This window comes from Saccopteryx leptura, chromosome 3 (assembly GCF_036850995.1).
Source record: "Saccopteryx leptura isolate mSacLep1 chromosome 3, mSacLep1_pri_phased_curated, whole genome shotgun sequence".
Lineage (NCBI taxonomy): Eukaryota > Metazoa > Chordata > Mammalia > Chiroptera > Emballonuridae > Saccopteryx > Saccopteryx leptura.
In genome coordinates, this window is record NC_089505.1 from 225,476,772 (window position 1) to 225,490,295 (window position 13,524).

Consider the following 13,524-nt stretch of genomic DNA (forward strand, 5'->3'; position numbering starts at 1 on the left):
CGGGCTCTTCCAGCAGAGGCAGAAGGCCTGGGGTCAACAGCAGTGCGAGCATCTGCCCACACTCCCCGCACCAGTCGCCTCACCAACCTTCCATGTGGCCAAGCCACACTTCTACTGGGGCAGTGGTCGGCAAACTCATTAGTCAACAGAGCCAAATATCAACAGTACAACCATTGAAATTTCTTTTGAGAGCCAAATTTTTTAAACTTAAACTATATAGGTAGGTACATTCCTTATCAAGGTAGCGCCCGCACATGGTATTTTGTGGAAGAGCCCCACTCAAGGGGCCAAAGAGCCACACGAGGCTCACGAGCTGCAGTTTGCCGACCAGGGTACTGGGGGAACAATCCCACATTCACCTGTGCACTCTTCTTGGTCATTTATCTTAGTGGGTGCAGCATAGACAGGACGAGATCTAGGTGTCCCCTCCTACACAGAACAGAGACAACTCATGTTCAGGGACAGGCCAGGTGGGCAAAGAGAGGCAATAAGCTTTATTTATTCAGTTAGAATATGAGGTCATGTTTTGAGATACGATCTCAAAAGGAGTTAATTCAGGCAGAATCTATTCTTTAACATTGGTCTCTTGGTCTAGCAGAATCTGTGGGGGGGTCCCAAGTCCTACACCTCTCTCTGGTGAGAAGGCTGGCAGGCTTGTCACAGATGGGATGCAGACAAGAGCAGAACACTGGGTTGGGGCCAAGGACCCACCCCTATGCCACACACTCAGGGCAGTTTGACCCTCAGCATGACTAATTACACAAGACTAACAGCCACCTCAGACACACGCCATTAACTTTCCCTCTCTGGTTAGTTCAGACTCACTATGCCATTCAATGGCATTTTCAAAAGCTTCCCATTCCCCTGGAAAAGAGATTTCAGGGGGAACAACCTTAAAGCAGAAAACAAAAGTGATGGCAGCAGTTTGGGTTTTGTGGCTGTCTTTCTTGTGCGTCCCTGTGGGCGCGCAGAGCGTGGTGCTGCCCTAGACACCTGGGTGAATGGGCAGGTGGGCAGGGAGGGGAGATGTCTCGCAGTCAGTGCCCTCAGCTGAGCCTTTGAAGATGAGACATGAGCCCAGATCTCCACACCCCTCATGCACCCTTAGAAGTCATACGGGGACACAAAGATGGTAACCTTGGACACATGGTTGGCTTGGAAGGAGCGGTCCAGGTATTCTGACATGTCAACGTCCACCTCCAGTGTCTGAGGCCCCTCCAGGCTCTGGACAAGGATCAGCTCCCCAGTCTGGCGGTCTGCACGCTGCATCACGAAGTGGCCGCGGCTATTCCCACCCACGATGCCAAACCGCAGGCTGTTGGGTCCAGGTCTGCCAGGCACCGAAGCCATGGCCATGCGGAAGAGTGTGATGGGCGTTGTCAGGTTGGAGGGCAGAGACAGGTAGTGGAAGGAGATGGTCTTGGGCAGGTGACGGCAGGGTCTGCTTTCCATGGGGCAGGGGTTTCGCTCACACTGACTGATCAGAGAGGCAAGATGAAGGCAGTCAGCCTTGGGGAAATGCAGAGGGCTGCCCTGACCTGGCTTGTCCCCTGCCTGTCCTCTGGCAGAGGCCACTGGAGAGACCTTTTCCAGCCACTGGTTCCTCACCACAGGTGCCCAGAGCTACAGGCAAGTGTGTGTGGCTGGAGTCATGGTGGCCAAAGAAGAGGCACTCCCCTAACCCACTTGTGTCTGTATGTGCGTGCTCTTGCATGCGTGTGTGCATGTATGTGCATGCATGTATGTGCATGAGTATGCATGGATGCAACTACTATAGCTTTTACAGAAAAATAAAGCCAGGGAAGATTAAATAATAATGGTCATGCTGGTATTCAAACTAGACACCCCTCTGCACAGGCTGAAACCTCCATCCAACAGTGGAACCCTAGCAGGTAGCAGGCAACATACTGAAATATGGCACTCCACACATACTAAACTTCCCAAACCCCAGGATCATTCATTCTGAAAGCAGGAAACCCAGTTTACCTTACCCATTTGGGGTCAGGGCCAGGAGGAAGGGCTTCTGATATTTCCCAGATGAGCTAAACTAATCTGGTGAGTCGCATTGTCATGGTAATTAATGCAGGTCAAATATCACATCTGGTTGTTAATCAGGGATGCCTTCAAGGCTATGACATGTAGGTCCCTCTGTCCCTTCACTCAGTGGTTCCTGAGGTCTTCAGTCTCCCTAATAGCTGCCACTCTTAAGACACTGCCTTTCTGCAGCTTCCACTCTGCTGTACCCCCCAGAGCAGCTCAAGTATCTAAACTTGGGAAGTCGATTCATCCTAAAGACAATACTAGAGCTCTTGTGATCTTTTTCAGAAGAAAATGCATGTACTTTGTCATAGGTGTAATTATTCTCCCTTAAAGGCCTGTCTCTCACCTTTTGAAAAGCAAAAGCTCTATTAAGAGCTGAGGTTCCTAGAAGCCAAACCTTCTAGCACCAGTGGGAAAGCCAGGTGATACAGCAATAGCAAGTGTGCAGGATGTGTTGTGTGAAAATGAGGTGATCCTCTCCCAAATCAGTGTGATGTACACCTGCCTCCTGGCCACATCACCCAGCGGTCTTCCCCCCATGAAGTGCAGCACCACGGTAGCTAAGTGCCATTATCCTCCGTGTCAGCAGGCAACACTGGAAAGTTACTCCTGTCGCCTGACCAGTGGTGGCGCAGTGGATAAAGCATTAACCTGGAATGCTGAGGTTGCTGGTTTGAAACCCTAGGCTTGCCTGGGCAAGGCACATACTATAAGAGTTGGTGCTTCCTGTTCCACTCCCCTCCCTTCTCTCTCACTCTTCTCTGTAAATCAATAAATAAAACTATTTAAAAAAATGATTCCTGTCAGGGCAAACTAGGTTCTGACTGCACAGAGCAGCAATGCATGCAATGCAAGCACTAAAGGGAAACAGGAGCTCAGAGAACCCAGACTCCCAGCTCCCTGCCTTTCATCTTTCCTCAGATGTAACTGCACTTTCTCCCAAGATCCTTTGGAAAATCCAGCCCAACCCCTGCCCCGGGATACTCACAAGGGAGACGTCTTCACATAGCTCACATTGCCGCTGCCCTCAGGGCACTCGGGGCTGACACACTGGAAGCCTCCACCAGTGTTGATGCACATGGTCCCCCGGGGACACAGGTGCTGTGGGCTCACACACTCATCAACATCTGAAATATCGGCACCCAGTGAGGGTGAAGGTCCCCGACATCCCCTCCATCACTAACAAGGCCTCTGGAATGTGGTGTCCCCACATGTAGCAAGCTTTCCAAACACTCGCACTACTTCTCATAGTGGGGAACCCTTCTCTCTGGGATCCTGTCCTCCCTCCTGTGTACAACAGCTGAAAGAGGGGCTGGACAGCACAAAGGAGTGTTCTCACTGCAGTGCTTCTCTCAGACCTGCCTCCTCCTCAGCCACGGGGCCCTTTATGATTAAATCATTGAAAGTTTCCTATTCAGTCTCACCCCATGCCCAGTGCAGATGGCCTCACTCTCCTTTGTAGGAGTTCTTTGCTCCCTTCACAGGTAAGTTTCCCTACTGAAGTGTGTTTCTTCCCAACCCTGCAAAAACACTGTGGGATGAAAAGATGGACAAATGGATGGATGAGAGATGTGGGTAGATGGGTGAATGGATACATGAATGGATGAGAGAGATGGATGAGTGAATGGATAGATGAATGGAAGGAAGGAAGGAAAGATGGATGGATGGATGGATGGATGGATGGATGGATGGATGGATGGATAGATAAATGGATAAATGGATTGGTAAATGAGAGATAGATGGATGGATGAGATGGTTAAATGGATGAAAGATGGATGAGTGGATGGATGGATGGATAGATGGGGGATGGATGGTGGGACAAATGTATGACAGAGATGGAGTAATGTGTGGATAGACAGATGATGGCCATCTGGATACCTTCTCATACTCCAATCTCAGGTTACCCATTCATCTGGGTCCTGCAGTGGAGCCTCAATAAGATGTTACTGGGGCGTTGCCTCCTCTCATTTCCACAGCCTGTAGGGGAGCCCTCTGCCCTCTCTCCTCCCTCTCCCTCAGCAACTCAGAGCCATTGTCTAAGACAAGCTGGGCTCTCTTCTCTGTCTTGTCTCCATGGATGACAGCGAAGGGTCACAGGTCTCTCATTCCTCTAATGTGAGGTAGGCCCAGTTTTCTAAACACCAGACATCCTCTATGGCATCAGGGTTCTAGGGCTCAGATTTGAGGTGATCACACTAGGTAGGTCATAGTTGCTGTAAGGTGCTTCCCTTTCAGATGTAGACATAGGCCTACACGGGCCATGGAGAAGGCACATTATGCCAGGAGCCTCATGCCTCCTCCAGATTGCAGGACATGGGGATCAACTGGCTGCTCTTTCTTTGGGTCCAACCCTGGCTAAAGGCACTGCTGAGTGGGAGGACATGACCTGATCTTGAAAATAGTTACTCGCATAAGGCCAGAAGAGATTATTTGCCAGGATGGTTAGACAACTTGCTTTCCTACTTATGTCAATGACAATGTAGCCTGATTTGAGAGGTCCTTTTGTTGATGGTTTTTAAAAGATTGAATATAACTAACACCTTGACTCCCCTAACATCCACTGCATCCTCATCTGAGATCCTGGCAGGTCACAGGAACAGCAGGTGCCCAGGTGCAGAGAGCCCCTCTTGAGCCCCATAGCACCTGGCTCTGGTGCATGTTCACTCACCCTCACAGCTCTTCCTGTCGGGCAGGGTCCGATACCCGCTGGGGCAGGTGCAGCGGTAGGAACCAGGTGTGTTCACGCAGGTATGCATGCAAAGCCGGGGGCGCCCTTCCTGCCCGTAGAGCTCACACTCATTCACATCTGAGGAGAGAAGTGCCTGCTATGATTCCTGGAGCCAGGCAATGAGCCCTGTCCCCAGCAGAACATGAGAAGAGGGGCAGGCACACTCCATTATCCTGAGCCGGGGGCCCAGAGGGCATAAGGGAGGAGAGGGAGCTGAGCAGGCAGCTTCCCAGGGTCCTCTGTCTCAGACTGAAGACAAAAGGGAGATCACCCCAGAGGCTGGCCAAGCAGGCCCTTCAAGCAGCTCAGAAAGCCAGGCCTAGCTGCAGCCCCAGACTCTGGACCTGGTTCATGGCTCCATCTTTGAGAATGGAGTAAGAGGGTCTTGTTTCTGCTTTGTAAAACGAGGCTGTTGGCACCAACTGACCAAGCTCAGGTCTAAACCTCTGGGCTGAGTTGTTTTCAGAGGAGCTTTGCTGATCAGGATGGTTACTAGAAGTAGCCTTGTTAAAACTAAGTTCAGAGGGGACAGAGATGAGGGCCAGGCACCTGCCCAGCTTAGCATGTCTACCAGCCCAGACTCCACCCCTGTGATTCCAGCCAGGATGCAGAGACAAGGGGCTCAAGGCTCTTTCAGACTTGGGTGCAGTGCTTGGGTGGAGGCTCTGCCAGGTTCTGACTGGGGAGGAGCCTGGGATCGCCTGGCTAGTCTCTCATGACCCTCCCCCGTGGAAATGTCTAGGTGATAGCTCTGCCTCGCAGCCACCAGGTCAGCACTGACCTAAAACCACAGTGGGCCGGCTCTCAGACTGTGCTCCTGCTCCCATAGAGCTTTGTTCCCTGGGTGAAGGCTGGGTGTGCCCACTGCGGGGGGGGGGGGCAGCGGTAGGAGTCCTGTGTCTCCCCTGATGTGCTCATCCCTAGTAGGTGGGGGACACTTCGTAGCCCATCTACCTACCCTGGCAGACACTGTCACCACTGGCTGTTCTGCTCAGCTGGAAGCCGGCCTCGCAGCTGCAGTGCCTTGTCCTCTCCACCTGCGCGCAGCGGGGCGCGCGGCTGAAGGCAGGGTCGTCCACCAGGCGCTCGGGGATGGCTGCGGAGAGAAGACGCATCAGGGCCACTTCCCTGCCGGCCGGGCCGCGGGAAGGTGCCAGGGAGCCAGACGGTCAGCCTCTCAGAGCTCACTCTGCAGGTGGAGGAAGAGGGATGGTGATTCACCAAAACCCCACATGCCAGCCCAACACGGGGCGCGCCGCACAGTCTGGAGGGCACACGCTGCGCCCTGTGCCAACCGCGGCAGGGAGGCGACACCCGCGTCTTCGTTCAGAAAAGCTTAACACACACCCAATGCTGTTCAAAGCACCACTTTTCTAAAGTGTTTAAGCTTTTTGTTTTTAACCAAGAACAGAAATAAATTTTCAAACCAGAACAAAGTGTTCGTTTTTTGGAAGTTTTCAGACTAATTTTAGCTCTCACACGGGAGATCGTAGAGGACTGGGGGTAAAAGTAAGGAGGTGCACAGGACCCACACTGCAATATTCCACTTAAATGGTTCTTAGAGGAGTCTGATTCAGAGACAGTGGCAGGGTTGTCAGGGGAGGGAGAAATGGGCACAGAATTTCAGTTTTGCAACGTGAAAAATGTTTTGGAGATGGATAGTTGCACATAATGTGAATGTACTTAATGCCATGGAATCATACACTTAAAATGGTAAATTTTATGGCATTTACATTTTTGCACAATACCAAAAAATGTTAATAGATTTAAGAAAAAGTATTGGGAGAAAAACTTCCCCCCACAGAGCTGGAAGGACACAGGCGAACAAGCACTCAGGGTTTGCTAGGCGGATGCTGTGAGGACAGGAGCTGGCTTTGGAGCACCTATCACCCCCATTCCCTTCCTGGGGGTGCGTCCTGCATGGGATACTTCATATATAAAATGCCCCTTAACCTGAGGGACAACTGCCTAAAGGTCCGGGACCAGCACATTTGGATTGGAAGGTGACCCATTCCTTTTTCTGTCCTGTAAGTAGGAGAGGCAGTGGAACTGCCAGGAAGGGTCTGCTTCCCAGCTCCGCAGGCTTAGAAAGCAGCCCCTGGGGGCAGGAGCTGGAGGGGCCCCCGGACTCCCTGGAGGGCAGCCTCATTCTGAGAAATCTCACTGCAGGCTGAATAGAATCAAGACACATAAAGCAGCAAATCTCTGGGGGCAATGCTTAAAAATAACCTTGGTCCTGACCAGGTGGTGGCGCAGTGGATAGAGCATCGGACTGGGATGCGGAGGACCCAGGTTCAAGACCCTGAGGTCGCCAGCTTGATCGTGGGCTCATCTGGCTTGAGCAAAAAGCTCACCAGCTTGGACCCAAGGTTGCTGGCTCGAGCAAGGGGTTAATCGGTCTGCTGAAGGCCCGCAGTCAAGGCATATATGAAAAAGCAATCAATGAACAACTAAGGTGTCGGAACGAAAAACTGATGATTGATGCTTCTCATTTCTCTGTTCCTGTCTGTCTGTCCCTATCTATCCCTCTCTGTCTCTGTAAAAAAACAACAAATAAACCCCTTGGGCTGGGTCCAGTGCAAGGACATCAAGTATTGACAAAGCTCCTTTTTGGGCAAATAAGTTTGTAAAATCTGTATTTTCTGGTTTTGCTCACTTTTATTGTAAAAAATGGCACTGCCCATGTAAATGGCTACTGCCAATTACCTTCCTGTTCGGGAAGGGTCTTTGTTATGCTAATCTGTGCTAAGGAGGGGTATTCACGCCAAAAAATTTTAAGAGGAGAAAGGGTAGAAGGCCACGTTTTTGCAGAGAAGCAGCCAAGATGGCGGGGTGCTGAAGGAGAAGCCAGTGTGTTCAGAGAGAAGGAGATGGGGAACAGAGGTGAGGGCTCTTGCGAGCTTCACTAAGACTGGTGGGGAGCCTTTGATTCTAGGAAAACCTGGATGTGTCAGTAGCTTTGTGAGCGCTGAATGAGTGGGTTTTGGTGCCCTGTGTGTTTTTACTCACCTGTGGGGTGTGAGGCTAGAATAAAAATATGGCCTGCCAGTTTTCGGCTCCACAGTTTCTCTACCATCTGTCTGAATTCAATGTGAACCTGCATGTGCATGGCTGTGATGGCCGCGGCTACTAGCCATATACACTCCTACTCTCCAGATACTAGGCTAACCACCCGTTCCTCCTCCCCACACTAAGATGCCACACAGAAATCCAGGCTTTTGGGGCAAAGGACTAGGACATCTTTAGTATTTGATCTTTTTATAAAGGACATTTTGGTTGCATCACAGTGGGAACCCCCATTCACCCGTATAGATTCCATGTTGCATTTCTTGCCATCTGCACACAGCCACTGTGTGTGTCCAGACCTTCTGGCTAGAGATGTTGGGACTCTATGTAGATGATCTTAAGCACCAGTCAGATGAACAGTCACCTAGCTCTAAAGACGCTTGGCCTCTAACAGTAACTATGGATTTTGTAGATGTGATGGGAGCATTTGAAAGGAAAAGCTACTGTGCTGATCTGCAGAGGAAAAACTGACATGTGAAGGTGGCAGCAAACAAACACCTTGGGCCCAGCCCTAATCTGAGGAGTTTTCAGGTTGTGAGTCCTGCCACCTGAATTTTCTTTCATAAAAAGGATCAAGGCCCTGGCCAGTTGGGTCAGTGGAGAGCGTTGACTCGGCTTATGAAAGTCCTGGGTTTGATTCCTGGCCAGGGCACACAGGAGAGGCGACCATCTGCTTCTCCACCCCTCCCCCTCCTCCTTCTCTCTCTCTCTCTCTCTTCCCCTCCCGCAGCCATGGTTTGATTGATTTGAGCATGTTGGGGTTGGCTGCTGAGAATGGCTCCATGGAGCCTCTGCCTCAGGTACTAAAGCGTGTGTGAGTGGCCCCAGATGGGCAGAGCATTGGCCCCAAATGTGGGTTGCCAGGTAAATCCCAGTCAGGGCACATGCAGGAGTCTGTCGCTGTATCTACCCTCTTCTCACTTTAAAAAATAAGGATCAAAACTGGTTACCCAAGAGCTAAACTCCATCCCCAAAAACCTTCTCAGGGAACTAGAGAGATGTGACACAGAGATGAAGAGCCCATTCTCTGACCCACCTGCCTCTGGTGACCCCTGACCAGTGCCCCCTGCAGCAGATGTCCTCGCCCACCCCTACACAGCTACATACCAGTCTCGGTCTGGTGCTGACAGCGGTTCCCAGTCCTTCCTGGGAGGCAAATGCATGTATACTGGTTGACTCCTTCTAAACAGGTCCCACCATTTTGACAAGGCTGGCTGGAGCATTCACTGATATCTAAGAAAATAAATAATTTTGAAACCCAAGTGTGTGAGTTCTGATTCTTAAACAAACAAAACACAATGATAGATGAACTTTCTTTACATGGCAGTTTGACTCTAGCACTCTACCTCGCCACTGTGCCCATGCCACTGCCCCACTGCAAGAGCTGAGACGTAGCCCTCCCTCTACTCAGCAAGCCACATACCCACGCCAACCTGGAGCTCTGCTGGTGGGTGCGGCCCATCATCTGCCTCTCTCCGCCAGCACCCAGGTAAGACTGCCCCCAACTCTGCTCTTCTCCACCAGCACCCAGGTAGAATGGCCTCCAAATCTGCCTCTATCTGCCAGCACCCAGGTAGAACACCGCTGGACAGGAATGCAGTTCAGAGAAGCCATAAGAGGGAGGGAGCGTGGCCCACGGAATGTGCAGAGATGGGGAGATGCACTCTTTCCAACCCCGCCCAGAAGCTTTCTTGTGCTCCCATTTCTTGTGCCACCCTTGACTGCTCCTTAACGTTGGGAAAGAGAACTGTTTCAGGCTAACCTACACAACAGTCCTACAGAAAGGCTATGTATACAGAGATACATATTTAAAAAGTTTAATAGGTTTTTCTCTGGATGATAGTTTCTCTTCCTTTATGCTTTCTGGTCCTCTTCCATTTTTCCATTATGAACGTTGACAAATTTCCTAATTAGGGAAAAACTGATCTTTTGAAACCCTCAGATCCCGTCTCTGTGTTGTGAATTCCATAAGCCCAGTTCTAATGGTGGCATTTAGGCCCCAGGGACAGGTCTGTGGGTTCACTGAGTTCACCACAGCATCCTGGGATGCAGTGGATGTCCCAAATGGTGCCAGAGCATCCTTTCCAGCATGTCCATCCAGAAGAAGGAAAGGTCCTTACTCCTGATGAGAACAGCAGCGTCATGTGTGTGGGCTGGCCTCCTCAGGACTGGAGTGTCAGGTAGACTATGACATGTTTGTATTCATCATGGAAAGGCCCTTCCATCCAGATGCTGCTTGTCCTGGTAGGAGCCATTTCAATTTCTCAGTAACCTTAACCCGGCTGTGCTCTCCCCACAGGTTCTTTCTCAGACAACCGGTTTCCAGGAAGGTGTCTGGAACGGCACTGCACACAAAGCCACAAGACTTGGGTTTCCCGTTTCCACCTGTTGTCCAGCCTATCATTTCTCACCAGCAAAGTGAAAGCAGCAGACCATGAGGCCATAAAGCTCTGGGCTCAGAGCCAGGGTTTAAACACTAGTACCTTTCAGTCTGGCGCTGGTGGGACTGGCGCCATGTTCTGCCCTGGCTGGGGCCCAGCAGAAATCACCAAGCCTGGTCACACCTGGACTGTGGGGTGCAGGTGGGGTGGGGATTGTGTCCAGAGGTCGCAGGCCCCTGTGTGCTGTTCCCCTCTGGATATTGTGGCCCAGAGTTTTCATTCCTAGACGAGATCCACACAGACTCTTTCTTATCTTTATTCACTCTTGGAGGCATGCCACAGCCCGGTGCCCAGTCTTGGCTTCCCATCTGTGCTCTGACTGCAGTATGGGTATCATCACATCATGTCTGGCTCAGGCAGTGGCACTTAGTTAAGCACATGGTGCTGGAGCAGCTGTGGAGAGGCTGGGAAGGCAAGCGCGTGGTGGTGGCTCTGCTGCCCTGCTTACTGTTCAGTGAGCACGTGCTAGTTCCCTGGATCTGACTCAGTGTTTCACATGCATGATTGACTTCTTGTCCCTTTATTTCTAACTCTTTCCTGTGTTCTGTTATCTAGTTTCAAACTTTCCATTTCTCCAATCCCCTCATTTCTGAGGTTTTCTAATATTTATTTATGCCACCCTTCCATAGTTTTTATCTTTTAAAACTTTTCTTGCTGTTTGTTTGGAAATAGTTACAGCTTTCATCTGTTTTATGGGTATGTCCTTCTGGCATTCATTCATCGTCTGCAGACTTTCATCTCTGTTTTCTTATAATGGTGTGTATGGGATTGGACAAGTCCCTTCCTATTACTCATTCAGAGGAAATAAGTTTTCCTATGAAGTTTTCCTAATTTCCTAACTCCCGATGTCACAGTTCCACTGTTTTCAGCATGGGTCACACGTATACTTGCTCAGCTTTGCCCTTTTCAAGCCTCCTCACCTCTTCTCTGCACCGTCTCTTTCATTTGCACCGGTTTTCCTTATTGGGCTCAATTTGGATTCTCCTCCTACAGTCTCCACAATATTGGGGCTTGTCCTGGAACACCCTGAGAGGTCTGAGTGGCCAGACTGCTCCAGAAATAGAAATTTTCAGTTTCCCAGGAAGGCCAGTACTTAGATGGAGCCCAATAAAACTATTATCTTAAAAAAATCCTTTGGCCATTCAGGCAAAAAGATTTCTTAGTCATGATGGCAACACAGTATCGGTTAAAACAGAAGACATGGAGGAATGTATTAAAGATAACAAGGAAAGAAATGTGAGATGGGTATCTTACGGCGCAATCAAAATGACAGCCAATGGTAAAGCTACAACTTTTTTGAAAGTTGAACTCAGAGCGAAGGAACTGACTGGAGAGATGGCCACATAAAGATGGTGGGTGTCACCAAGGCTCAGTGTCACAGGGGGAGAGAATGGGCAGCAGCGGACATTCCCCAGCAGAAGTCTACAGTTTATAGTGTTCAAACAGAACAAAACTCTCACCTGAGTCTGGTCAAGCCTCTGGAGTTAGCTCCCAGTTTACAAGGAATACAGAGACAAAGGCACAAACTTCCATTTATAAGTAAGTACTAGGGGTGATTCAAAACATGACTGTGGTTAGCAAGGCTGTAGGACACATAGGAAAGTGGTTAAGAACATAAATCTTAAGAGTTCTCATCACAAGGAAAACACTTTTTCTTCTTTCCCTTGTATCTATATGAAATAATGGAAATCCTTCAGGATAAAGGGGAAATCAGATCTCGGCATGTCCCCTAGTATGTCTGTATGACACAGGGCTCGTATTTCCTAGCTATCTTCTGGGTGGTACCTGTTACCACCCTTCAGACCATGTTCACCCCAGGAGATGGGAATCGAAGTCTAGCTCCACAAACATAGTGCGGCTTGCCCATACTTCCCATGTCTGCCCATGCTTGTCTGGGGCTGGTGTATTTTCTGATGAGCCTGTTTGCTTGCAAATTACTTAGGTATTCAAATGCAGCTCTTCAAAACCTACTTATTTATGTAATATTTACATTTCCCCTTCAATTCTTGGGCTAACATCATGGACATTCTGACTCAGCAGATGTCCTATGACCCCTGCCCTGAAAATGACTGGTATACATGAAGTTTTGACCATACATTTTTGAAAAGCCAGCATGTAAAGCGTGCCAGGTCTGACTTTCCTAGACATCAAGCAAGTACTGTTTTCAAGCCCAACAGAGAGAAGAGGAGCCTTTCATGCCTCCCTCTCTCCCAGTGGTCCCACCGGAGCTGATCTGCACCAAGTCCCAAAACAGACATAAAGGACACCTGAGGCATTTCTTCAGTCCTACTGGTCACCTACAGCCTCGCAAACAAGCTGAAGCCCCAGAATGAGTTAGCCACAATGCATGTCTGTGCGGCATCTCCCTCTTGTCCTTCCCCACAACCCACAGAAGCTGCCTTGCTCCAGCGTCTGTAGGAACACAGAGAGGTGTTGAGGAAGAGACTCTGGAGTCAGAGTACTGTCTGGATGTGAATCAGTTCAGCCTGTCCCCCAGCTCTTGGGCATGTTCCTTCTGTGCCTCAATTGCCCCATATGCAAAACAAGACTAAACTGTTGGGAGGATTCAGGGAGCTCACACAGATGAGGCTGATTCATTAGACACAGTGGCTGCTGTCCTGAGGTCAAGAAATGGTGGAGGAATCAGGCAGAAACTGTCCCAAGAAATGACCCTTTTTCCCCAGCAGAGCCTTGCTGGCCGCACTGGATCCAGCCTCGGAGGAGGGTTAGGAAGGACTGACCTCTGCAGTGGGGCTGCTCCCCTGTCCAGGTACCGTTGGGAAGACATACCACGCTGCTAGGCCCAACCAGTTGGAACCCAGGGTTGCAGGTAAAATGGACTTCGTGATCCACTAAGTACTTGCTTCCAAACTTTCTGCCATCTGGAGGGGCATTCAGAGCAGGGCAGGAAACTATAAGGAGAAAAAGAAGGACCATAACAATTTAGACATCACTCAATTACCAGGCTTCTTGTCTTCAGGCGTCTCTTTGTTGAGTGCCTACTCCTGGCTGTACACCAGGCTGAACATTTTGAATGTTGTGTCTCATTGAATCCTCAGGGCATACTTGGCCATGGGTGCTCACTCAGTGAAAGAGGAGGAGACCGTGGCTTAGAGACACTGAGTGCTATGTGCGAGCCTCGCCATGTGGGAGGGTCAGGGTGGGACTCCCCTGACATCTGTGCCTACCACCTAACATCTCGGAGTTAGAGGGGGCTTTAGCCATGTCCAGGCCTCCCTGCTCCCTCTG

At 50.2% G+C, this 13,524-nt stretch overlaps 1 protein-coding gene across 2 annotated transcripts in view; it reads right to left on the reverse strand.

Annotated features, from left to right (window-relative positions):
* Positions 1-467: 467 nt before the first annotated feature.
* Positions 468-13,524, reverse strand: part of FBLN7 (fibulin 7) — a 46,376-nt gene continuing 33,319 nt past the window's right edge. For both annotated transcript variants that reach the window (XM_066377741.1, XM_066377740.1), the window contains exons 5-10: positions 13,017-13,187; positions 8,942-9,067; positions 5,727-5,864; positions 4,709-4,846; positions 3,029-3,167; positions 468-1,477 (exon numbers count right to left, since the gene is read on the reverse strand). In XM_066377741.1, coding sequence (XP_066233838.1) covers positions 1,105-1,477; positions 3,029-3,167; positions 4,709-4,846; positions 5,727-5,864; positions 8,942-9,067; positions 13,017-13,187 — 1,085 coding nt within the window. In that variant the 3' untranslated portion in view covers positions 468-1,104. The remainder of the gene's footprint in view (positions 1,478-3,028; positions 3,168-4,708; positions 4,847-5,726; positions 5,865-8,941; positions 9,068-13,016; positions 13,188-13,524) is intronic.